General features: G+C 36.7%; 1 protein-coding gene across 3 annotated transcripts; it reads right to left on the bottom strand.

Annotated features, from left to right (window-relative positions):
- Positions 1–25450, bottom strand: Rala (Ras-like protein A). Of its 3 annotated transcripts, none has more exons than XR_010438346.1 (6): positions 25268–25450; positions 6980–7308; positions 6756–6916; positions 4393–4567; positions 2376–2608; positions 1–1044 (listed from the first exon to the last, which is right to left on the bottom strand). XR_010438346.1 is itself a non-coding variant. In XM_064699981.1 (6 exons), exons 2-5 carry the CDS (start codon positions 7130–7132, stop codon positions 2492–2494), a joined length of 606 nt encoding a protein of 201 aa, XP_064556051.1. In that variant the 5' UTR covers positions 7133–7308; positions 25268–25448; the 3' UTR covers positions 1–1044; positions 2485–2491. The 3 variants fall into 3 exon arrangements, 2 of the variants coding, with proteins under 2 accessions (XP_064556051.1, XP_064556052.1); XM_064699981.1 differs by having other exon boundaries at positions 2485–2608; positions 25268–25448; XM_064699982.1 differs by lacking the exon at positions 2376–2608 and having other exon boundaries at positions 25268–25449.
- Positions 25451–26326: the final 876 nt, after the last annotated feature.

Here is a 26326-nt window from a genome sequence, read left to right on the forward strand (position 1 = left end):
TTTTGTTTTGTTTTTTTTTTTTTGCATTTGTGGCTGGTTAGAAAATTACAAAAATCGCATAAAAGTTTGCTTTAATTAGAGTACTCTCATTAATTAGTTGTATTAATATCATGATTAGAGATGGAGTTGTTGAGTTTTTGTTTTGTTTTATTTTTGTTTTTTTTTTCTTTTCAACCTGCAGCTGCATTTTACAATTGTATATTTTTAACTATATTTATGTATATATATATGAATTGTGTGTATATATATTTATAAAAAGCTTTTCTGTAAGTGTGGGTGTATTTGTTTTTAATTAATTGTTTGACATTTTGCTATTACTTTATACACAACAAATAAAAACGATATTAAATCAAATTGAATATAATAAAGTGCAAATGTTTATAAATTTGCATTATTTGTTGTTGTTTTAGCTCGCTAAATTGATAACATATGTGTGTATTTATATATATATATATATATATGTGTGTGTGTGTGTGTATTTCATTTGATAGTTAAGCAAAGTAAATTGTTAAAATTATTAATTTAAAAGCTGGCGGCGGCTGTGCTTTGAAACATCTTTTCTATTTTTAAATTAATTTTATTGATGTTGTTGTTGCCTAAACAATGGATTTCGTTTTACTTTAGTTTATATATTTAGAGTTTTATTTAATTATGTATATTACATATAATTCATAATTTATTTAGTTTTTAATCATCGTTGACATGTTGCAAAAAATTTTGATACGATTTTTGTTGTTAGCTTGTTATTAAATATTATTAACACAATAACACAATTATTATTTTTCTTGTTGTTATTTCTTTTCTGATTTGTTGTTGTTGCTTGTTTCCGTTACCGTTGCTGTTGCTGTTGCTTTTGCTGTATATCAGTGTGGCCTTTGTTGTTGTTGTTTTGGTTGTTGTTGTTGTTGTCGTGTTGCTGTTGGTCTAGTCGCAGTTGAGTGTTCACAACAATTGGCAGCAAGGAGAAGGCTTCGCCGGCTCTTTTACGTCCATCTGACGTTGTTTTTTGCGTGATGAAATATCCCTGATTAGATCGAAAAATACCTAAACAATAGGAAACAATATTAATCGAATGCATTTAATTATATTGTTTTTTATGTTAATATAGGTTATTCTAGAATTACATATAATTTTGAAAGTGGCTAAAAACCGAAAGCAAAAAGTTTCATACACCATAAAACGAAATTTGAAAAAGTCAAGAAAACAAAACCAAAAAAACCAAAGATGTAATTAAATCAAATAAAATACAAACAAAAATAATAAACTTTCCAAACTAATATTGCGGCATATTTTTATTGCTTTAAATATGCCCATACGAAAATTACATATTTCTAATAAAAATCAATTGTGCTAAATTCATCCAAAATCAATAAAACTACTTAAATATGTGTGTGTGTATGTGTCGATCTGTGTGTGTATGTACATATGAATGTTGTAGTGTGTGTCTTTCTTATAATATACAATAACATAAATTATTGCCAGTGTATTTTTAAATAAGTTATATGGCTGTCGTCCAGAATGAATGTTGTTCATTTTGTACAATACGTCCGCATCTAACTGCATGTATTAATACAAAGTTTTACTGTCCGCATAAAAAACTCAACTTTAGTGTTGACAAATGTGTTTTCTAACTTGTTAGTGCAGCAAAGTGTTATAGAAGTGACTGTTAGAAATACAGATGAGAACAATTATATATTTTTCCTGCGCTGCACTTTATAATCGATATATTAAACGTCGATAGGTATCGATTATCAATCTAGTAATTTATATTTAATAGTTGAGCTTTCTGATGGCAACTAAAAAAAAAAGAGTTTGATGATATTGTGAAGTGTTTTAAGGCTGAAGATGAAAAAAATCTATGTTTATATTTTTTATCGCTATAATGAATTAATCTAACATGGTTGGCTGCTTTTCAGTTAAAATACAACAAAGTAAAGAATAGAATCAAAATTAGTTTATAAGACTTCAGTATCACTTCTTCTTTTTTATTATTCTTTGAAAAATTGAACTAGCGAAAAATATAGATTACCATCACAAGATTGATTATGAACATGCTGGACTCATTGGGCAGATCACTGAGCTTATGGTTAGTAAACATCTAAGTTAATCGATATGCAACAGGTTTTCAAGTTGTATTACTTTTTAGTGTTATTGTTGTGTGTGGTGTGTGTTTGCCAAGTTGGAACTCAAGGTTAAAAAGTTAAAGAAAAGTTAATAAACTCAAAAACAAGCGGTACTCAAATCGAAATCAAAACAAGATAAAATAAGGGGTAAAAATTGTTAAAACTAAAATCGATTTTAGTGTTGCAAAAAGCCAAAAGCGAAAGAAGGTAAGCTACGCAAGTACTTAAGGGCAATATAATAGGGGTATTTACTTTAAGCATAACTAGTGTGTGCTTTTATATAATTGTTGTTGTTGTTGTTGTTGCTGTTTGTTTACGTTTTTTTTTTGTTTTTTTTTTTTCAAATAATTTTTGTATGCACCTAATGCCTAAAGTAGGGTACACTTAAGTCTCCGCTTCTTGCATCTATCTTTAGCACGCCCGCTCGTGGCTTTCGAATCTTCGGTTTTTCGTGATCTTATTTCGCGCATCAAATCAAAAAATACCTGCAATTGTGATGGGAATAAAATATACATGTACACATAGATATATATGTATATATTATATATATGTAATATAAAGATAGAAAACGCAAATAAGTACTTTTCATACGATTGTTAAGGATAGAGCTAAAATGTGAGTGTGAAAAAGAGGTTATGTATATATGTATATGTGTGTGTGTGTATGTGTGGGTTCGTGCTATGCTTAAACACAGAGTTGCTGAATGTGAGAAATACATAGACGCGCTGGCAATACGAAAATAAAATAAAATTAAAATAAAAATATGTTAACATTCTTGCTGTTTGCGTTAACAACATCAATAAACGATGACGATAGCGATAACAGTGTTGTAAAGTATGATACGATGATCTGTGCGTGCTGTCAGGGGCGCATTGTAACGTTATCGATTTCGATGAGTTTGGGAAAAAATACCCAACTGATTACAATCAGGACAATATTTAACTGGAAATGATGTGGGACGTGATCTGTTTTTTGCCCAATTTTAGTTTTCAGACATCGCTTGGTTCTTGTTAATTTAAAGATATTCTTTATGTATGCCTTGATCTTGTTTTATATATTTAATATGAGTTGTTGGGGCATCGCTCGCAAATTGAAACACTAAGAAAGGTTTCTTGCTCTTAAAAATGTCAGTTATTGATTATATTAATTTCTATGTTGCCTATAAAACAATTACAAATTAAGGAATATGGTTAACTTTATTTTCAATTGAATTTAATTAATAACATTTGGTGAATGTTACGTATTTTTTTTTTAATATTTTCTATTCAAGAGTGCCGAAAAAAATCTGGTCAATCTTGAAACGACAACTGTACTTGTATGTGTGCTGGGATGAAAGAAATTATCGATGAATTCATTTATGCATTGGTTGACTGAAAACTTGCTTAACTTAAACACAAATAAGTCTGCATTAAGACAATGGATTTAATGGATTTGAACTAAACGTTTGCCGGACTTAAATGAAGCTACGGTTTCTTAGAAACAATAGTTTAAAGTTTTGTTTAGCTATTTGTCTGCAAAAATAATCGATTGTCACTCAGATATATTATTTTGGCTACAACAAAGACCTGCGTCCACTAATCGAATTTAAGGCAATTCACGTACTGTACATGGCATAAACGTAGTATTAAGTGAAAAAGAAAACTTAAATTCATCTAAATAAGTTTGAGCTGTACTGTGTTAGACAAAAACAGGAGTGACTATTAAATATTTGAAAAAAGATTTGCATTGGGCAGTCGCTTTGATAACAATATTGAATGTGAGTCGTGATAGAACAAATTAAGTTAGTCAACTTTTTTTTTTAGCTATTGTTGTGAGTAGTTGTATTTGTTGTGGTTGTTGTTGCTGCAGCTGATTACTGTGTGCGGTAATCACAAAATACAAAAACACACATAATCATAAATATGTATACATATATATATATACATATATTTGTTATATAGTATATATGTATATAAAAATAAAAATAAAAACTTAAAACGAAACAAAAAGTGTGTGCAATAAATTTTTGCATTTCGTTTTTCTGATATTCTGCTCATAATTGTCATAATTATGTTAATCATGATATTTGAATATTTCTTTGGGTTTTGCTTGCTTTAGCCAATTGATGAAGAGCCTTCAAAAATGTCTCTGCAAATGTTTACATTAAATTGTATATATATTTGATCTACATATATCGCGCATTCAAAGAGAGCGAGAGAGTTGGAGAAAATATTATATGTATCTTTTCCACTCCCCCAGCTAAAACTACCATTCCCCTCCCCGCACTTACCTTGTCCACATTCTCGCGCGTCTTGGCTGAGGTCTCCACATAGGGCACGGACCACTGCTGCGCCCTCACCTGGCACTCGTTGAGAGGCACCTTGCGTTTGTCATTCAGATCGCATTTGTTGCCCACCAGCAGGAACGGTATGCTCTCATCGTTTTTCACCCGCAATATTTGTTCTCTGTGGGAGGGAGTAAATGAGTTAGATGGTTAAATAATTGCCGACGCAGCCGATAAGCAGCTTATCAAATGGTGCCGTGACTCACAATCGCTGTCAACACAACCCAACACGCCAGACGCTTCAGTCCACCTGTGGGGCCTATCGACACTCTTGAGCCACACCCAGGCACACTTCACGGCTGACATATGTCAGCTACAGGCGCCATGCTCCCTCTGTTGCTGGTAGTGCTAAGCATTTGTATGCTCTCAAGGCCTATGTTTCCCCACTCCGAATGGGGTCAAAGGGGACATTAAAACCGTTAACTAACCCAAACAAGTCACGCCTAAATCATAAACATGCACGTTTATACTGTACCAACAGCAGTGAACCGGGAAAAAGAACTGACAACTATCGAGATATAATCGAAAACGACCGAGATTTTATTTTTATTAAAGAATTAATGAGGTCAAATACAACGTCACTTTACAAGTAAAATCTAAAACATCAATCGAGTTATGAGGTCAAAGGGTACATAAATGAAGCGACCTCAGTCTACAAATCACGTCTAAAACATTAACATTAATGCATACACTGCTTAAATATGGAACCGGAAAAATAGCAGAAGACTATCAAACTATTATGATTTGGGAAAAACTATCGATAATTTTATTGGCAAGTACACGTCTGAAAATAGTTTTAACAAGTAAGAGGTTCTAGTCGGGAGCTCCCGACTAGGGGATACCCTGAACCCTCTTCTTCCAACAGGCGATAGGTATAAAATGAAAGATACTTGATATATATATACTATTCTAGAAGCTACATGTCAAGTTTGGTGACTAGCTCATATTATGTGCCGAAATTGCTTAAAAAACAGGATTTCGATATCGATTTTTATAGATTACTTGAAACCGGGACAAGTTATCCAATATCGGAAACAAACTCGACCTGCGCGGGGACTAGGAGGACCTTCAGCTAAAATTTCAAGTCTCAAGCTCTTATAGGTCTGAGATTCTGGCGTTCATAATTACGGACAGACGGACGGACGGACAGACATACGGAAATGGCTAGATCGACTCGGCTATTGATGCTGATCAAGAATATATATATACTTTATGGGGTCGGAGATGCTTCCTTCTGCCTGTTACATACATTTGCACAAATACAGTTCAGGCTATAAAAATGGGACAACAAATTTTGTTTATGGCAGTTTTATGGCTACCTTCTATGAAGGCCGCATAGGTACCAAGCAAATTTTCGATGGCTCGGTTCACGGTCTGAGACAAGTTCCTGCCTTTTGACTTGGTTCGAAGAGCTGGGTTTATATCCAAATAAGTTTGGATTTTAATTCAAACCTTAGTTTGTCATATATCGAAATCCGTTCTTCTGTACAACACACGGGCTTTGATCTTAAGGTTCGATTTATAGCAAAAGCAAAAAAGCTTGGAGTTCCAATTTCGAATCTTTTCAAACGGTTCAAACCCTATTCGTAGCCTTGATTAAAACCAATTATTTTCAAAATGTTTTCCAGCAACTCGAACATATTTAGCAAATTCTGAATAGGTTATAGATTATAGCATAGATTGCGATAAAAAATATATATGTAAATGGCTGCAAGAAAGGGATGGATTGACAGTTTTTTTGATCGATACGTCTGTCCGTCCGTCCGAAGAGGGCCTAAATTGGCAACAGGCTGGCTGGCTGGCTACTCGGCTTTAGATTATATCTCAAAAAAAAGTCGGTAAGGGTTGTCTTTCCTGTGATGACATAATATAATAAGGTAACATTCTCCATACCATTTATTAAACTCTTCCAGATTTATAGTTGCCGAGCTGCACAGCTTTCGTTGCGTTCGAAATTTGATACTGATTAGGGTTTTTTTCTTTTGTAGCAAAGCATGTTGAATGCATTTGCACAACTTTGACGCTGTCGTGAGAAGCACCGCATAATTACAATAGAAATTGTTTGAGCTTTAATTTCAACAGCTTTTCTGCGGCAACAATGCGCACTTTGTCGTAAAGCCGCCAGCGGCCAACTGTGGGCGTCTAATTAGAAGGTGTTGCAGTGTCCAAATAAGCACTTGGCAAGCTAGAAGAGGAGCCTGCCGCTGGCAGATGTAGATATAGATACAGCCACAATTGCAGGGAGACAGCGTTGACGCACTTGGGGTTGACTGACGCCCACTTGACACACTCGAGGCACACGCACTCACCTGAATTCCTGGGTGGCCTGGAAGCTTTCATCGTCTGTGATTGAGAAGACACAGAGAAAACCCTCGCCGCTGCGAAAATAATTATCTCTGATGGCTGCGTAATCCTCCTGGCCGGCTGTGTCTAGTATATCTATTTGTACTTCCTCGCCATCGAGCACAACCTTTGGGGTAGAGGAGAATCGTTTCATTGTGGGACTTCGTCCTCAGCTGGAGTTTGGTATTACCTTTTTCCTATAGCTATCGGCCTTGGTGGGCTCATAGTCCTCGACGAACTCATCGTACATGAACTGCAAGGTGAGGGCCGATTTGCCAACGCCTCCGCTGCCCACCATGATGACCTTGTGGAGCGCCGGGCCGGCAGTCGGTTTCTTGCTCATTTCGATGAAACGTGTTGGGGGTCTGGCTGGGCAGGATGATGATGCACACTGCACGCTGCACACAGGTTCGCTCTTTTGCTGTAGCTCAGTAGCTCTCTCGCTCTATCTCTCTGCCCTGCACACTCCTCTCGCACACACGCTCGCGCTCTCTTTCGCTCTCTTTGAGAGTCTTTTAACTGCAAGTAAGAGAGCAAAAAATAGGGTTGAACATTTTGTTAGCTATTTTCGACTGGGCTTCCTGTTTTTGGACATGGCTAAAATAGCCGGAGACAGGCAGTTGTTGCCGTCATTGTCGTTGACTCTTAAGTCATTCAACCGTTCAACAATTGAACCATATAAGGCCAGTGCCCAGTCAGGCTATTGACTTGCCCGCTGGGTTGCACTGTGTTTCATAACTAAAAAAAAAACGAAACATATGCGTCTTATATAAGTGAGGTAACACAGTGACACCTGCCTTTAGCGGCTACAGTGCAACCAATTTCCACTGACTTCCTCTATAGCAATTCATAAACGCACTTTAGTTGTCGTTCACTCTGCCCCTTTTCGCTTCGCTGCCATTTTCAAAATACCCTAGACGGAGCTCAATTTACTTTGGCCCGAGCTTATATTTATTTAAGAGTAGCCAAACCAGTTTCCAAAAAACGGCCAAGTCGGTTCACGAGCCATACATTTTTTAAAAATGGTTTGGTTCTATATACAACACGTTTTTAGTAGAACGTGAAACCAGTTTCAAAAACCGAACCCAGGCTAGGGAGTTGAATTAGGTTTGGGTTAACTACCCTGAATTGAAACACCTGAGCACCAATTGTTAGAGCCTTTTCTTAGGCGATTGTCAGATAGTTCTATTTCTAACTCGATCAAATGTTTATAAAATAACAAAAGTATTCTGGTTCTACTAATCGCAAAGAATGACCCAATCCCCTCCATCGACTATCATAATAATAATAATATAATTTCCATGTAGAGGGTATTAAAATACTGCCATGGAATGAGTAACGCATAGGAGACGTCTACGACCCCATTAAGTATATATGTATATTCCAGATCAGCATCAGCAGCCTAGTTAATATATCCATGTCCGACTGTCCGTCCGTCCGTCCGTCCGTATTTTTGTATGCGAACTATTCTCCCAGTTTTATAGATATCGTCTTGATACTTTCTATATCATAAAGCTGCCATGGAAATACTCGGGTGAAAAGTAGATTCTTGTACGGAATACATTTTTGATTCTTAAGATATCTACACCAAACTCGTCATTTTTAAGTTTCATTATGCTCCTTCCATATATGCAAAATCCTCCAAATATCGGACCACTTTATGACATAGTTGCTCGAAAACTAGGTTATCGTATGGCAATATATTCTGATTCCAAGATATTTTCATCAAACTCGGCATTCACGAGCTTCACTACTTTTGCATATCTGCAAAACCATACGGCAAAAGCGTCTAAAAGGGTATTAAATCTTCACCTTGACTAATTGTTAAATAATTCTGTAAGCTCTAAGTAATATGATACCTCCTGTCGATGCCATATGTATATCGTGGTAGACAATCGAACGTAAATTTTTACGCCTATTTTCTATTATTTTTTCGTTTACTGTAAACAACCTAAATAGAGCTCGTACTTATAAACGCCAAAGCTTTCCTCCAATGGAAAAGGTAAATCGCACCTGCTGACAAAAAGTGTTGCACACTAAAAACAGCCTAAAATCAGCCTTCCGACAATTTGTTAACATTTGCTGGTTTTTCTCTTTACGGTCGCTTCATTCGGTTAAGTGAGTACAACTTATGTTGGCTAAAGTAAAAACTCAATGCCCAAATTAAGTCAAATATTTTTTGCACACGACTCTTAGCTGTGACTTCTTAATATTTCGACTTTTTCACACATCGATTTTATATGAAATTCCTTATCTGGCGTCTGTCCATATAAAGTTTCACTGTATTTAACTTGAAAAATAAGCTTATGCTTCTCATAAAGATCTCCACCCGACTTTTTGCTAGGGGTTTGTCATGGTACAAATATGTCTTGTGTGTAGGGTATTTGAATAGTGAATAGGCAACACACAACAAATACACTATACATACATATGTGTGTACATGCATTCATTTATTGTAAGTACTTGTTGTTGTTGCTCACTTTGTTGCTCATGCTACAGGCAATAGTTAAACGATTGTTGTTTTTTGATGTTGTTGCTGTTGCTGCTGTTGTCCGTTTTTAATGCATAAAAACTTTGCTTTTTCTTTGGCTTTCTTTGCGCAAATCGACAAATGAAGCATTAAAAATAATAAGAGTTCTCTAGTCGAGACTATAAGATACCCTATTGTCTAGCGCCGAGCTGCTGTTTTGGGGCTGTGCTTTGATTCATATATACACAATAAAACATACCGTTACACTACACTACACACTCACAGTGCTTCTTCTACTCTCAGCCCTATACTATGAGAAATTCAGACTTTAATAATTGTGGCATTTACATTCAGATCTTGTAATTAGAGAAGATGTCAGCTCTAAACCACTAACCCACATAGCAAATGTTGTCTTTCTAGTTCGTTTAGTCTTCGAGTCATGCTCAAATAGATACTCTTTTTAATTCGATATTTATCGATAAATACGATACACGATTATGAGAGAGCGAGGAGAAAGCAGCAAAAGGCGATTTCGAATCTCTAGCTCATAGATTTCAAGATTGACGCGTTGATATAGACCTGGCCTCCACAATGTGGACCTCTTACAGGGTAAAGAGGGGGCATCCGTGACTTCCGTGGGCTGTATACGCAATAAGATTGAGATATAGACGGCCAGATGAATATAGCTAGATAGCCTCAGCCCATCGACCTGGTCAGGAATAAACATTTCATCGGCTCGAAGCAGCCTCGTTCTGCCGCTCCACATACATTTGCACATAATCATCATACCCTTTCTTTTTAACCCATTTTTAATGGATACAGGGTAGAAGGAAAAAAAAAGGTTGAATGAACTTTTTACACACGACAAAACAAAACGGGCAGAAAGCATGCGAATAGCATAATGCAGAGCTGGCCAAAACAGACTCTATGGCCCGGCGAATTGTTGTTGTTGTTGTTGTTTCTGTTTGCGGCCGCCATTCGCAATTAGCCTTTTGCGACCGACGCGTCGCCGTCATCGATTGCAATAAATTAAGGCGTGAAATTACGTATGGCCAGCTGCATTGGCATGGAAGAGAAACAGCAAAAAGGTTGACACACTCACAAACACACGCACAACACAGTTAGCCAAACGGTCCGGCTGACTGACTGGCTGACTGACTGACTGGCCACGTGGCCACTTGGCTAGCTGCCCATTCAGCAATGGGCCGAGACGAGATCTCGAAGTTTGTTATAAAGCGAACGCAGAGGATGGCCAAACGAAATAATTACATCGATCTTCCAGCCGATGGCTGATGTCATACAGAGATTTTCTGATATTAAACAGATGCCAAAGGGGTTATTTACTACTAACGGTCCATTCATTCCGTTCGTATCTCAGAGATAGAAGACAAGAAATTGCTTAGTGCGTGTTTAATAATTTTGAACGGCAGAGCCGTTTGTGAAATCTAATCAGCACAATCTTAAAAATGTATACCTAAAATATCGCAGCTGCATATATAAACTAGTTTTCAAGAGAGTATAAAAAAAAATCTAAGCTCGAAAATTAGAAATTTCTGTAATGAGAACCGACCTCTTTCATCTTTATCGTTTATCTAGAGTACTAACTTTCATAAATTTGTTCTAGTTATTGAAACTTTCCCTTATAAATATCCATATTTAATAAATCTATCTTTTATCTAGAATCTCTAGTTTTCAAAATTTCTTCTCGTTTTTTTTAGTTTAAATCCCCATTTTTATAAACATATTTCATCTAGAATCCCAACCATAATAAATTTCTTTATGTTTTTGTAGTTAATATCTTTCATCTGGTATCATTCATTTAAAAATATTTTCTTGTTTTTGTTGTTTATCCTTTTGAATTGCCATTTTAATTAATCTATATGTTTCATCTAAAATCCTAACTTTTCAATATTTCTTCATATTTTTGGTGTTCCTTGTAAAACCATTTTGAAAATATAATTCTTGAGTCCTTATAAGATTGGCCTATCAACATTTTTAAGTATATAATATATATGCTTAACGCTAATAATTCTCAGCAAGTTTAAGCTTCGACATAGGGATAAGGAGTTTGCAAGCCTGGAGTCGGCATAAGATTCTGATGATATTAAAACCGGGAGGAGCTTAGAATAATTATACAGATACCCTGTTGTTTCTGTGTTCTTATTTTTAGAAAAAAACTAATAATTAATGTTATAATAGTATGTAACACTAGTCACTAGTCAGATGAAAAGTTTATTATTTTTGAGTAAAGAACTCTAATATAATTGTGTCACAGTTTCGACATACTATATGCATTATGACAGTCTGTACACAGCGTTCAACGCGGAAAGGCAACTAGAAGAAATGCTTACGAAGAAAATGATTTATGTATCCATAGGTATATGTGATATTTGGCTTGAATATTAGGCTGTCAGCTGGCGTGAATCAGTTATGAATGTTGCTCCGCACTTGGATCACAGCTAACCAAATGTGACATTTGTTTTGACCGAAAGACGAAAAACTCATTTTAAATATGAGACGCCAAGGCAGAGGCGCATTTGTATTGGTAACCGCAGTTGACCCACAAAATGAACAAATGCAATGTGCGCTGCTCAACTGAACTTGAATTGTTTGTGTTTGGTCTCGTTGCTGCTGTTGGCTAATAAGATGAGTTTCATTTTGGGTTTTCCAATGGCGACGCCTGGGAATTGAAAACAAAAGCAGCAGCTGTCAAATAAACATGCGCAACAAGTACAACAAGCAACAGCAACAGCAACAACAAACAACTCGACGAGTGCCACGCGGCGTATGAGTAATCGCTAGCAGCAAACGAGCGCCTCAATCAATAGACTTGAAACGGAAAAGCTAAAACAAAACAAAAACAAAAGAAAAAGAGAACAAAAAATCGGCAACAAAAACTCCCACGCCCAACTGAGCTGGCGGCGCTCAAGCGAGTTACCAGTCACATGGAAGAATAAAGATTCTAACACTTCATGTGAAAACTGAAATGCTCTAACCACAAAAAAAAAAAACAAAAGGCAATATTTGAATGAAGGCAACCTCTGAATGAGAAATTAAATGCTCGTCAGTTAAGCTTGTGCTCCAACACGGAATACTCGGAATATAGAAGCAACAACTAAAAAAATATCGAATTTCCCGATTTGCTAGCTAGGCAGGTTACATAGTTATGGATTGATATTTAGAAGAAGCGCTTCAGTAGTCTTCATTTTAAATTTGTTCACCAAGAAAAACATAGGTTCATTCCAAGTTTCAAGTCTCTTTGAATTAATTTAATTAATTCCTTCCCCCTCTTTCGACAAAACAACTAAACAAACTTTGTAGCCGGATCCTTGGCAAAAGCACAGCATTTATTGAACAAGGCGAAACGCTCCTCTATCCGCTCGAAGTATCGCTTAAAGGAAGCCCTTTTCTCATGATGACAGTTCGACAATGTCTATAGGGCTTGTGATATGCGAGGCCTAGTGAAGGACGCACGTTGTCATCCTTTGCGATTAACGTTTTGCAGATATGTAAGAAAAGTGAAGCCCGTTAATGCTGAGTTGGTGATGAAAATATCTTGGAAAATACAATATTTTGCCACACAGGAATATATGATATAGTTGTCCGATCCGGTCGGTTCAGACGGCTGTAGTGCCTGGATCAGAAAACCAGACCTCTGGACAGTTTCACGACGATAGCTTTAAAACTGGGAGACTATCTTGTATAGAAAGAGACGGAAGGACATGGCTTTATCAACTCGGCTGTTGATCGGTCGGAAATGTCTACTTCTATGCGTTGCATGACAAAATTATAATGTATACAAATTGCAATGTATTATATAACATCAAATCAGAAGCTAATCAAAATGATAAATTATCAACCCGATAAGGATATACAGACACATTTGGGGTTTGTTTGCTTATTTATAATTCACACCTCGTCTCATACTGTCTGAAAACTGATTTTGCATAGAATCTTTTAACAGCCCATTTGTACAGAATTTGTTGATTGCAGTGTATTTAAAGTGCTTACTTTGGCAACTCTTCACTTTCAAGTGATTGATATGATACTTTTACGTAATTGCATTTGCTGCTGCCGACAACTCTAAACAACAACAATAACAAATCTACAACATTGGCTAATATTGCAATGTTACTCATACGCAACGTAATCAGCAGCAAAATTAATTGAAAACTTGCACAGTTAACACGAGGCGCCGCACACTCATTGACTCATCACACACACGCAGGCACACACACACACACACACACACACACACACCTACACACACTTGCTACAACAAATTAAATTACGCGCTAATGCAGTCAATTTTTGATTATCTTTCTTTTGCACAACGTGATACGTTTCTTTAATTTTTTTTCTTCTATTCATTCATCGCATTGTATCGTATATATTATACGATACTTAATCTATGTGCACGCATATGTATGTATAACATATGTTGCCTTCTCTGCGCTTCTCAAAAATGTTGTGTATTTTACATAGGCTTAGCATTTGTATATATTTGTTGAGCTTTAGGCAATTTTTTTAATTGATTTCTACGAAATGTTAAATGTTTATTAAGGTTGATTTTTGTTTTTTCTTTTGTATACCCAGTACACATGGGGATAAAAGGTATATATATATATATATATATATATATATATGTGTATGTACATATACTTATCAGCTTTAACAGGTGGCTATTTTCGCTCCTAAGGAACGACTAAATAGTAAAATAACATTGATTAGCACTGTGCCTATTTATTTTATAGCAAGAGAATCTTACAAGCGATCAGCCGTGATTCAAGCATTCTTGTAGTTTTCCTCTTGAGCGTTTTCAGCATTTGTGACGCATGAAATGAAATAACTAAAAATGCTTCAACTTTCTCACTTGAAATTGCCGACTAGTTGAATTTAGTTTTTGTTTTAGTTTCTATTTTTTGTGTAGGCCAAGGCTAAACTTTTGATTGCTTTTCAATTTTAAATGGATTTCTAAGCAATTTTCAGTTTTACTTTTAACTTTGCATTTTGCAAGTTTTGATTAAGCTAAGTATGCGTGATAAATACTAGTTTGTATTCCCCGGCCTTGCCCGTGGCAATTTTTGTGCCAGTTTTCGATCGTGGAGAATGTAAATCCACCCGTGCTCTTTCTCTCACTCTCTTAAACTCCACTTCTATTTGAAAATATGCTTAAAGTGCATCGAATAAAGAACCAAATGTTCTTCTTGCGTTGAGAATCTTGAAGCCAAAAAATAAACTTACGTTCATCGCATTTTTTTTTGTAAATTGACGTAAATTAGTAAATGTAATATGAACAGCGCATTTGAATGGAATATAAAATATTCTGTCATCTAACAAAAACGTCTTCTTAGGAAAAAAAAACGATATTGAAGTCTTGGTTGGAGTAACTTTGTTTAACGAAAAGTTAATCAGCAGAATATCAAGTACATTTTAAACAGATGAGCCGCATCAAACAAAATATGCAAATTTTTCGCCAATTTACCGCAATTGCAGGTGGAGTTTCCAAAAGCGCAGAAATGAGTATTCATTAAGTTCTTTTGTAGGGCTTGCAAAATATGTTTGAAGCCAATGGGACAAAACATAAAAGTTTGCCCAAAAAAAACCTTTGAATCGGATTTTCCACCGAGGAAGCTTGGATTTAGGCAAAGATCTTTGCAAATGACTTTGAGCCCGATCGGATGGTAGACATAAAAGTTTCATGCATTCGTTATTCGTGATTTTTCTCTACTTGCAAGTGGAAGTTCCCAAGACTCCGTCCCATCACATGAGGTAACTACAGCTCTTGGTTTCCTAGCTTGATCACCAATCAGTCAGTCAATCAGTCATTCAGTAAGTAAGGAGAAACAGTTTCATATAACTCTGGCAACGCAACATTATTTATGTTTTTTTTTTGTATGTACTTGTGTATTTTGACATTCCTCAACTATTGTCAACTGATTGACTGAACTTGTTTGACGGAAATTGGGAATAACTCAGCTATTTATAAGCTCATATAAATATACTACATAGTACAACAACCAACAATGACAGACGCAGGCGTTGAACATATTTTGTGATATGCAATTTTATGTGTTTTTTAATTTAAATAAAAATTTCAAAATAAATAATAATAGGCATAATAAAGCCAGAAATTCATTATAAAATTTACTAGCCAATGTCAAAAAAAAAAAAATTGTATAAAAACAACAAATTGAAACCGCGCTGCAAATTTGTTTGTGGGGGCCCATTTTTAAACAAAAAATAAAGTTCAAAAATCCTAAACGAAACAAAAAATTATTGAAATAGAGAAGAAGAAGAAAAATAAAGCCAACAACAAAGATGAAATATACAAAAGAAAAACAGTAATTTCTAAACAAAAGAAAAACATTTTCCCAACGTTGCGTTCGCTTTTCAAACGCAGAAAACAGAATCGAAAAAAGCGAACAACTGAACTGGTCTGAAAAGAACTCTATTTTTGCCATTTGTTTGTTTGCGGAAATTAATTTTTACTGTACGCAGGAAAACTATTTCACACGCGATGACGTCATCGCGAATTGCTGACAGACAAGCGACCAAGCACAGACTGACCCAAGTAATTCCCATTGGAAGCTGCACAATTACGACAACCAAATGCTTAAATGGAAAGACAGAAAAAATTAATAGAAATGTTTATATACGTTGAAGGGCTTTGCGAGGGGTCTAAAATGCCCTGAACCTGGTCAAAATGTATAGCCTAGAGGAATAATCAGTAAAGTTTGAATAGAAATAGAATTTTGTAAATGTGGAGAACAGAGTTGAAAATGATGCGATTACTATATAAAATCTTTGAGCATCTGTTTTAATCTGTAAATGTGAACCCGTGCATTGCTGCCTTGCTAAAACGTTTACGAATAAGAAGCATAAAGCAAATTGCAAACAGCAGACGCTCTCTCAAGAGAGTAAAGCTGAGCACCCTTCCTTAAACCACAATTGTATATTCCTCTGATTCAAATTGATTGAATCAAAACATGACCTTTTTAAATCCGATTGAAAGCGTATTCAAAGTTCGATCTGATCTGCTTCTAGCCACTGCTATTCTATGTGTGGGGGGTGCCGACTTGTGTTTGCCATAATATTGGAAACGACTAGCCAAATATCGAGCAGACCAAATGATATTTATTTGCTTGAAATTGATTTTAAACAGACTTTGGCTAACCAACCATTTTAATTCTCGTTTTCCTTTGCAGTGTTTTGATTTGGCAATTTATGAAGTTGTTTCCCCCCCCCCCCCCCCCCCCTTTTTTTTAAATGTTCGCAATGCTCTTCAAGTGTATGGGCAATTGATTATATATATAGACTATGCACATGGGACTCTTGCCTTGCCGGGGTTTATATTCATTGGGTGCCCGCTTATTTATTACTCATAATTTCGAATGCTCACTAGTTTTGTGTGTGTTTTTGGTTTATTTTGCTTTTGCGGCTGCTGCTGCTGCTTCTTAAATGTTTCTTCTGGTGGTTGCACGAATTACGTCACCGAAACTGCGGCTCGCTCAAGCGTTAAGTGGCGGGGTCGCCAGCTCATAAAAGGTGTTCGGGCGCATGCAACCCCCTTCAAGGCACAGTTGAACGCGATAGAAGAATAAGTAAGCGTATGCTGGCAGATGTGTGTGTGTGTGTTTGTGTGTGTGTTTGTGTGTGTGCGCTTGTGTGTTTATGCCCTAAAGTGCAGTCAACTTTTAACGCGCAACAAATTTCTCAGCCAAGTTAAGAGAGGGTAGAGGGGAGTCGCCACAGCCAAGTCTCTAAGACAGTTGTCAGAGTTCTCTGGCGGCCGTTTTGCTTGCGCTCTTTTGGCCTGGTTTTGATAATCAACTAACAGTTACATCTTCAGAGCAACCATCCGCCCCGCCCCGCCCCGCACCGCATCAACGTTTGCTTGCGTGTTGTACGAGTCGCTTGGGCTGTTGGCTATTTTCATTTGCCGACTCTTTTTGGCCGCCATTCGGTCGGCATTTGCTTTTTGTGAGTTGCGTTTTAGCTAACTGTTAAAATTAATGTTTTTGTTTTTATACCAGACACCCATTAAAAATGGCTACAATATATGGGTATTTTGATTTGATATGTAACTGGCATTATATCTATCGATCTACCCAAGCTAATCCCTTTATCCTTCATCGAAGGCAAAAACTATGTAAAACTTAATATATCTTCTCGAATAACTTTCCTTTCAACTTCTCCGCACATATTCATATTAGCAATAAATAAAAATTTTAAAACGTTTTTTTTTAAGTTTAACCGAGATTATACGAGCTTAAGACAACAAATTGTTATGTAGCTTGTTTTATGGTCTTAAAGTTAAAGCCTAGCTCTTTAGTATATAAACGCAATTTTATGCCATCTTTAGGTCCAGAAAATTTCACAAGGATCGGAGTAGAAACCCCAGAGTTATGTAAGCATGCATAAGGCGAAGCAAATCAGTTGCATAAAGCGTTATATGTAACTATGAATATGTATAAAGATGTATATGTATAGCCATGTGTACATATGTGCGTGTTTATGCATAAAAGATACATCAAAAGCGACATCTCCACACTGAGTCCAGGGTATATGCTAGTCGTGCATTTCGCAAAATACCGCTCTTGCTGTTAGTTACTTTTTAAGCTAACTGTTTAATAAATGTATTTAGTTGAGTTCGTTTGAAGCTCGTGGTTGCCTGTCGTTGTTGTTGTTATTGTTGTGTTGTTGTAGTTGTTTGTGTTGTTGCAACTTGTGGTTTGCTCCCTTGTTGACTGTAACCTTGACGCGATTCCGTGGTTACCTAGCTACAGTCAGCGCCGCAATTCTGTATGCATTAAATGTAACCCAAATCGGAGCACGTGTCAATTCAATTTCAATTGATTGGCATATCGATTCATCAAAGTTTAACGCCGATTAACTATACAACTCATACATTAAACATTCAAAACAAAACCGAAAATAAAAAGCCTGCAAATTAGTTCTTTTCCTTAAATGATTCAATTTCTTATAAAATAAATGAGATTTCTTTTGCCAATTACTTCACTAAAAATTTGAATGTCTTTCGGTTTTTGGAAAACAAAATGCATCCAATACCAATGTGCAATTATTTTTAAACAAGTTTTAATTTAAATATAGACAAAAAAATAAATGAAAATCACCTTTTTTCACAAATAACTCTTAAGTGTCAATGTGTTTTCCATTTCCTTTTCACAGATCTTGAAACTCGTTTCATCACACGTCAATTGTGAATGCGTTTAGTTTGGGTTATTTAGCGAGTGCCACGCCCACAACATTTAAGTCGAGCACAACAAATGGGCGCAGAGCTGAACAGCAAAAGGCCATTTGAGTTTTCTTTTTTCTTTTTTAACACCCTGCACCCATTGAAAATGCGCAAAAAAGGGTATAATGATTTTGTGCAGATGTATGCCACAGGCAGAAGAAAACATCTCCGAGCCCATAAAAAATACATATGTATATATGTTCTTAATAAGGCTAAGAGCTAAGTCGATTAGTCTGTCTATCGCTCTGTATCATATCGACAACTATAAGAGCTACAGATTTTAAATATGTGTATATTCTCGTATAACGTACTTAGAGGAACATTTTTTTTTTTTAATATTTCCTTTTGTTTTCATAGCTTTGATATAGCCATATACATTCGGGTGTCATATTTAAGCCTTGAAGTAGCTATTTAAGAACTCATTTCCCATAGTTTGGGCCTGAGGGAAGGGCACAGCTGCTGCATAAAGTGTGCTGCTCGACGCTAGGTAGAGTAGGGTATCACCCAGTCGGACACTACCCACTAGCGTACTCTCATGTGATTTTCCTTACTTTTCTTTGACAGTTGCCAGTGTTGGTCGCGTCTGGAGTCGCTTTGCTCAACGTCGTCGGCTCTTTGGAGCTGCATTTTATTTTGCTGCGCCATTTGCGACTTTTACAACAACAACAACAACAACGTAAGCAACAAATTGAGAAACAACATCGCACTACACATGCCAAGCGAGAGGGAAAAAAAGATTTTGTTTGACTTCCGCCAAGATTAAGTTCAATAAACCGCATTATGTTGATATAGGGGTAGTCCAAGAGCCGCAGATGTCAGTGCGAGTACGTGGAAGAGGAAGGGGAATTATCCGTTGACAAGCAGCATTAATAAAGACATTATACACATGGATGCATATATCCACACATTGCAAAAAACTACTCCATAAATTATACACACATATGAATATTTTATGCTTTTTTTGAATTCCAGAAGCTATACGTTTATTAGCCTAGACTGAAATATCCATGAATCGCTTACAAGCTCAACAATGTAGAATTCTCATATGGATAGTTCAGGATATAAGTACTTATGTCCATAGAGATCCATATTCTATGTGCGAGTTGGGGCAATCGATTGCAGCTCAGTGTGAATGAATTTTGAGGTACATACCAAATTGAGTATTATTTGCTCTTCGGCTGATCAAGGGTTGACGGTTCTTCTATATATTATAGAATGAGTAAAGGGTATACAAATGCGGCTGCCGAAAGTAAATACTACTGAATTTTCACAGACGCACAAAGCTTTGCCTGCCTTTTGTCAAGTTGTCGTCAAGTCATGTTGTTGCTATCCCTTTCGCGCTTTAACTGTGTGAATTTATCAGAATTCGTAGATGCGGCGAAATACATACGTCGATTAGTTAAATGCAGAGGCGGGCAACAGCTGCATCTACCCTCCCCCCTCCCTCTCCCCCCCCCCCCCCTGCATACACCGCCTGAGAGTGAGAATGCGTCTGTCGTCCATTAGGGGCCAAGCCACGCCCACCTGCTGATTATCTTTATGATGTGAACAACTGCACCCAACAACTGTTGGGAAATGTCAAGACAAATTGGAATTTTTTCTTAATTAAAACACATGCATTTCAACTGTTTCTCATGTTATTAGGTTCAGTTTTAATTGGAAATATCTATAAGTCTGATGAATGCATATCTTTTGCGTAGAATATAAATTAAAGACTTTATTTAGCAACTTTTTCAGTTGTTTTTTTTACTCCTTACTTGACCCAAAGACATTAGACATTTAAAACTGGTTAGGCAGCCTAAATATTTTGTTCTTGCCTTTTTTTGCATTCTATAATAAATGTGCGTTTTCCTTCGCTCGGCTGTGCTACCGCTACCCCTGCACCCTGCATTCCCCCACAGATTTCACGTAGCGCATTTGGGACACATTTGACACTAAACAATAAAAAAAAATATAAGCACTACGAAGCACAAAAACTAAGAGAACAACAATTTTTTTTTTCGTGATTTCTGCCGTTTTTCTTAAAGCCTTTGCGTTTTGTTAACTGTTAAGTTTTTGCTGCTGTTCACTCAGTTGTGACAAAAACAAAACAACAACAACAACAACAAAAGAAATGAGAGAAAAAGACGCAGCAACTAGCTGAACGCAACTGCTGATGTTGAGTTTGTGTGTGTGTTTGCCGCGTGACTCACGACAATGGTTCGCGGCGAATTCGCAGCCAGCTGCGCAGTCGCGTGCTGTGATGCGCAGCGGCAGCGTCGGCGTTGCCGTCGGCGCTTTCAATGTCAAGTGGGAGCGACAACAACAAAACAATGCGAATTATGCTGAACAGCTTTTGAAAGCTCTAAGCTTCAATTCATAATAAATTGTTGTCGTGGTTGTTGTTGTTGTTTATGTGCTTTGAGCCACTCGCATTTGCCATTTGCTCATCTTTTACATCATTGTTACTATATATAGAGGCGCGATCTGAGCTGCAAAAACTGGTTTCGATGTCGCCCAACTTTCTACGCACATGATGGCCAAGTTCAAGGCGAGTGGCCAGTCAGTGTGGAGCTGCGTATTGTAAGTGTGGCCAAACAAGTGGAATTTCGACCCAAAGATAACGCGAATTTCACACCATGCACACACACACACAAAGACACACACGCACATAACCAAGGCGTGGGAAGTGTTGCCAGACTAACTAACTAAGGGGGGAAACTATAATTAAAAGCTAGGCAGCAGCTGAGAGAGCGCTGCACGATAAAAAGCCTGATGTGCAGCGGTGAGTTAAGATCTTCAACAGATAAGCTTATATATGTGTGTACATATATGTATTGTGTGTATATATGTATGTATTATGTTGCCTTAGCACGATCTTCAGAAACTATTTTAAAGCTCTGTTCTGACAAGATGTCAGGGGTTTGAAGAGAGGGAAAGAAAAATTAAAGAAGCGATAGCTTCTCTCTTCTATCATAATTTCACGTGATAAGGCATACAAATTGAATGCTAGAAAATTTTAAGTAGTGAAAGACTACGACAAAGCATACATAATACAGTTAGCTTATCCCTCAAGGCCCAGGTTTAAGTTATATTCATGATTTATAGCATTTATTAAAACATAATGCCGTGTTTCATTAGATAGATATTTTATTTTATCAAGTTATCAATATAGTCGCAAAGCTAAGAGTATATTTTCTGTATATATGTACATCGTAAGATCTGCTTAACATTTATTACCAGTTTTTTTTTTCACACACCTAAAAACCTATTTCCCCACGAAATTCTTTGGGTAATGATCGCTTCCAGCTATTCACAACTAATCTAACAAGCATAACTATAATTTAGAAACTTAATCTTATACCACTTCGGGCTTTTAACTCTTAAGGAAACGAACCATTGCCAAGAAAAGTTAGCTAAAAGAACGTTGGTATCTTTTATTTTTCGTTTTAATGGTCTCTTCTGTCAGCCCGATTCGTAGGGCCAAATTAGAAATTGGCACAGATCGCAGCTTGATGGCTATAAATTGGGCTAGTGCTGGTTCGGTGGGCACTTAAATGAAAATGACTTGGAAAGATGCTTGAGGGGCAGAGAGCAGAGATACCGACCAAAAGCAGACGAGAGATCTTTGGAGTCATTTGACAAATAGACAGGCAGAACGGAACGATAAAGTGTAGCTTACTTAAAATAAAACAAAAAGAAAAAGACGTCAAGTAAATTGTGTCATGCTCATCATTATAATTATCATTATTATTGTTGATTTAAGCATTTACATTCATTATCTCGTCATTGAGAGAGAGAGAGATATATATATATATAGAGAGACACTCACAATAGATGCGAAAAAAATCAAGTTTTCAATTGTTGTTGCTGTAGTTAGCATCAAGTTTAGATACTGAGCTAAGGCACCAAAATAAACCGTCATATGCCTTACGAATAGAATAAGTAATACAAAAAAAGAGGAGCGAAAAAATTAGCGGCTATCACGAGACCTAAGATCGAGTATTTGAAACAGGGCAACAAAAAAACGCACTCATCAGCAGAATTTTATTCAAAAATCGATAAATGACTTTTTCGGGCTGCCACTTAATGGTTAAAGACTTTCGGACGGAACAAACTATTTGGCAGAGTTATTATTTTTTCTAACTCTTAATGATACGCCACAGCAAACAAAAAGGAACGCCACGACGAAGATTTAATAACCTTGGCTTAGAAGTGATTTCATACGACCGATTGTTCCTATAGTAGCCATATGCTATAGTATAGTCCGATTTGATATTGTTTTGCAGTTAATTTAGAAGAGTGAAGCTCTTATTTGCTGATGGACAATATATCTTGAAAAAAAAGGGTTTTCACAAGAGAAAATTATTTTTTTACCGATTATTCCTATAGAGCTATATGCTTAGGAGCTGAGTGAAGCTCGTAAAAGGCATGACGGAACTTAGCATAGTTTCACGGCGAAAGCTCTTCAACTAAGACTATATCGAATATATCGACGGCTGTTGATACTGATCGAGAATATATGTATGTATATGCATATACTTTGTCTGCTTCTACATTTGCTGACTCAATTTGAGTACTCCTTTAATGGTATCTGCAAATAATAGACTGATCATTTGTAATAGGTTTGCCTTTATGTACATCAAACCGATAAAATGACTGTAGGTTTTTGTGTGCGTGAGTCAATCACTGAGACATTCCTTAGATAAGCGCCATGAATTGAAAATCCAGTGTACTTGAACTTGTTTTTGGCCGGCAACGGCTGGCAACCGAAGTAAGTGGCTTGCTACTCTGATAAGAACTGTTGTTATTACTAATCAGATTTGACTCTTTGATCACAGGCATATATATGTTTCGTTTTACCAGAAAAGAGAACAGATAATATATATACAATTTACAATTACTTCCAGTTTTAGAAGATTACCATTAAAGATATATTTTTCATGAAATCCTCATTTTATTTCGATTGACTACTGTGAATTGTTGGTCAAATCGTAAGAGCTCGAGAGCTGATATTTCTCTCGTGGAAGCTTTTATAAAGCAAGAGAAGCTATTCTGTAGGATTTTAAGCCCAAAAGTGTGAAAAAGTATGGCCTAAATAGTTTATCTTACGCATTCCATTTGGTGCAAACTTTTATTTTAAAGTTCCACATGAAAATAATATTATTTTCGAAATGTTCCATTGGATTAGACCAATCTACTTTCAATCAAATTGAGTTCTAATGTTTTGAGCAAGTAATAGCTCAATATAAAAAGTAATTCAACTTTAGCTATAAATATCTACATACATATATTAACCCCAAAGTTCAATGTAAACGTGCTAGTTGGAATGTTAAACAAAGACGGGCCGGGCAAGACGGGTTATATCAGCTAAGAGCATACCATTTGGCGACTTTAACAATTCCGGGTGCGAAACTGCATTTCAGATTAAATTTCAAATGCGCAAAGTGCAGATGTCACGTTTTTGCAAGCGCATGAGACTGTATGGCTGTATGACGTGTGAGGGGGCAGAGGTGACATGCATATACATATGTTCATGTACGATCTAAAATTTGCTGCTGATTGGCAGAGAGCAGCAGGAGAAGACGCAGCAGCAGCAGCAGCAGAAGCAAATCACGTTGCGTTGATAGTTGGGAGAGAGCTGTGAGAGTTGCAAATAAGCTGCGTTTTAGGCTCGGTCTTAAATAGCAAAAGCTTAACGAAGAGCGAGTGGGTGGAAAGAGAGAGAGAGAGCGAGCGAGAGAGTAATTTGCTCTCTAGGCGCTTAGAAGAAAAAATGTGAATGCGAATGTGGAATGCGCATTGTGAGAGAATGAGTCAACTTCAGCTCGACAAAAAGAAATGCGTGTGATGGACAGCGAGGACGTCAGCAGGCGGGCGGGCGAGTTGCGGTGCGGTGCATTAAAAGAGAGCAGCCACGCAATGTGTGTGCGGGTGCGTGTGCGTGTGTATGAGAGAGTGAATGAGTGGAATAAGGTCAAGCGGGGTGCGGCAAAATGTTTCCGCTGATAGCGTTGATAAAAAAAAAATAGCTCGCAACAATGTTTGAATGGCAAAAACAGCAGAGAGCAGAGGCGTTGCCAGTGACAGTGACAACAACAACAACAACAACAACAACAACAACAACAGCAACAGCAACAACATCAACAATGCACAAAGAATGGCAAATAACTGGCACAACAAATTTAAATAATAAAGAAATCCAAGTAGAAATTTCACTTTTGCTATGCGCCGCAGCAGCAGCAGCAACAAATAAATACATGAATACATTGGGCTTGGTTTTTTTTTTGCCTTTACTTCGCACACACACACGCAAACAGACGCACACAAACTGGCAGCTAGGCCGCACTTTCTTTGACGCTGACGATGGCTGCAGCTGCTGCCAACTGAGATCGTACGTCTTTTGGCGGCTTTTACAAAATTTGTTTATTAAAGCTAACAATGCGCAGGACTCATATTGCAATTAATCAATTACTACATCTAACTCACACACACACGCACGCACACAGAGCGCACTAAATCAAGCGCAAAATGTGTGCTGTTTTTTTTTTTGGGCATTTTTCATCTAAACGATGACGCGTTAGCAAAACACAATGTAAAAAAATGTAAGAACAATAAAACGAGACAGACAAAGGGCAATTGCACGCGCAGTACACATTTTGCACATCAATATACAAAAATCACAACAACAAAGTATAGCAGCAGCAGCTACACAATAAAAAAACAACAAAAAGTCTTATATGTACTTAGACCAGGCAATAAAAACATACAAATTCGTAATCACTTTGTAGCCGCCTCTTGTTGTTTGTTCTTGTTTTTTGCAGCTAACATATATATATATATGTATATATATATATATATAGGTTGACTGCAGCGCGTCTTTTACTATAAATTAGTTTTTAATTTTTGTCGAACGCCTCGAAATTGATATAAAGGTAACTCCGCTGCGCACAAAAACCGAAAATGAACTGAGTAGCAACTAGGGATGAGCGATATCTACTTGCCTAGCGATGACAAACGTTTGTGGAAATTATCGATGGTTTCGTATAAGTATCGATATTTAAAATATCATGGGCAGCCCTAAGGGACTGTATAAATTCTTATCTGGTAACAAGTTAGAAAAATACTTTCCAGTATTTTAATATATTTTTATTTACTTTTGATTGATCCCAATTACAAAATCCCTCAATTCTGCATAAATTGCTCTTGAAATGTAATATAACTTTGTTTTATGAGTGCAAGTGCACACTATCGATAATATCAGTCGATACACATACAAAGGTGGGCTGCCAGCAGCATACAAGGTGTTTAATGCGCAAGTCACTCGCATTGCTTATCAGAGTGACGTCATGAGCCCACTGTCATATTACCTAGCTCACAGGATGCAAATTTAAAGTTAAGATTACATATGATTATATATAGTATCACTAACTTTTAACTTTTGCAAAAGATTTTTTGCCAGCATCTTATATGTTATTATTCAAGAATTACGAAAGGGACTCAGGACTTCTTCACAGGGACCGTATGTGATTACTATTTTTTAACCAAAAATCATCCACTTTACCATACACCCTACCATTTTTAGATAATCTGGGCATATATGTACATATGATTTTAAAAATTTGTATACCCTTGCAGAGGGTTTTATAATCTTGTCACGAAATGTGTAACGCATAGAAAGAGACATCTCCGACCCTATAAAGTATATATATTCTTGATCAGTATCAACAGCCGATCGACATAGCCATGTTCGCCTGTCTGTTTCTATGCAAACCTGTCTGTCAGTTTTAAAGCTATCGTCATGAAAAGTCTCTCTTCCTGTTGCATAT

Source organism: Drosophila montana, unplaced genomic scaffold (genome assembly GCF_035044405.1).
Source record: "Drosophila montana isolate Dmon_TW-CO22-7 unplaced genomic scaffold, ASM3504440v1 contig_1624_1, whole genome shotgun sequence".
NCBI lineage: Eukaryota > Metazoa > Arthropoda > Insecta > Diptera > Drosophilidae > Drosophila > Drosophila montana.

What these genes read in the sequence shown, in the direction of transcription:
- Rala (XM_064699981.1), bottom strand. Translation starts at nt 7,132, where the DNA reads ATGAGCAAGAAACCGACTGCCGGCCCGGCGCTCCACAAGGTCATCATG. An exon ending in CCGATAGCTATAGGAAAAAG is followed by an intron (nt 6,917 to 6,979) that starts GTAATACCAAAC and finishes TCTACCCCAAAG; the next exon opens with GTTGTGCTCGATGGCGAGGA. An exon ending in CGCGCGAGAATGTGGACAAG is followed by an intron (nt 2,609 to 4,392) that starts GTAAGTGCGGGG and finishes TCACAATTGCAG; the next exon opens with GTATTTTTTGATTTGATGCG.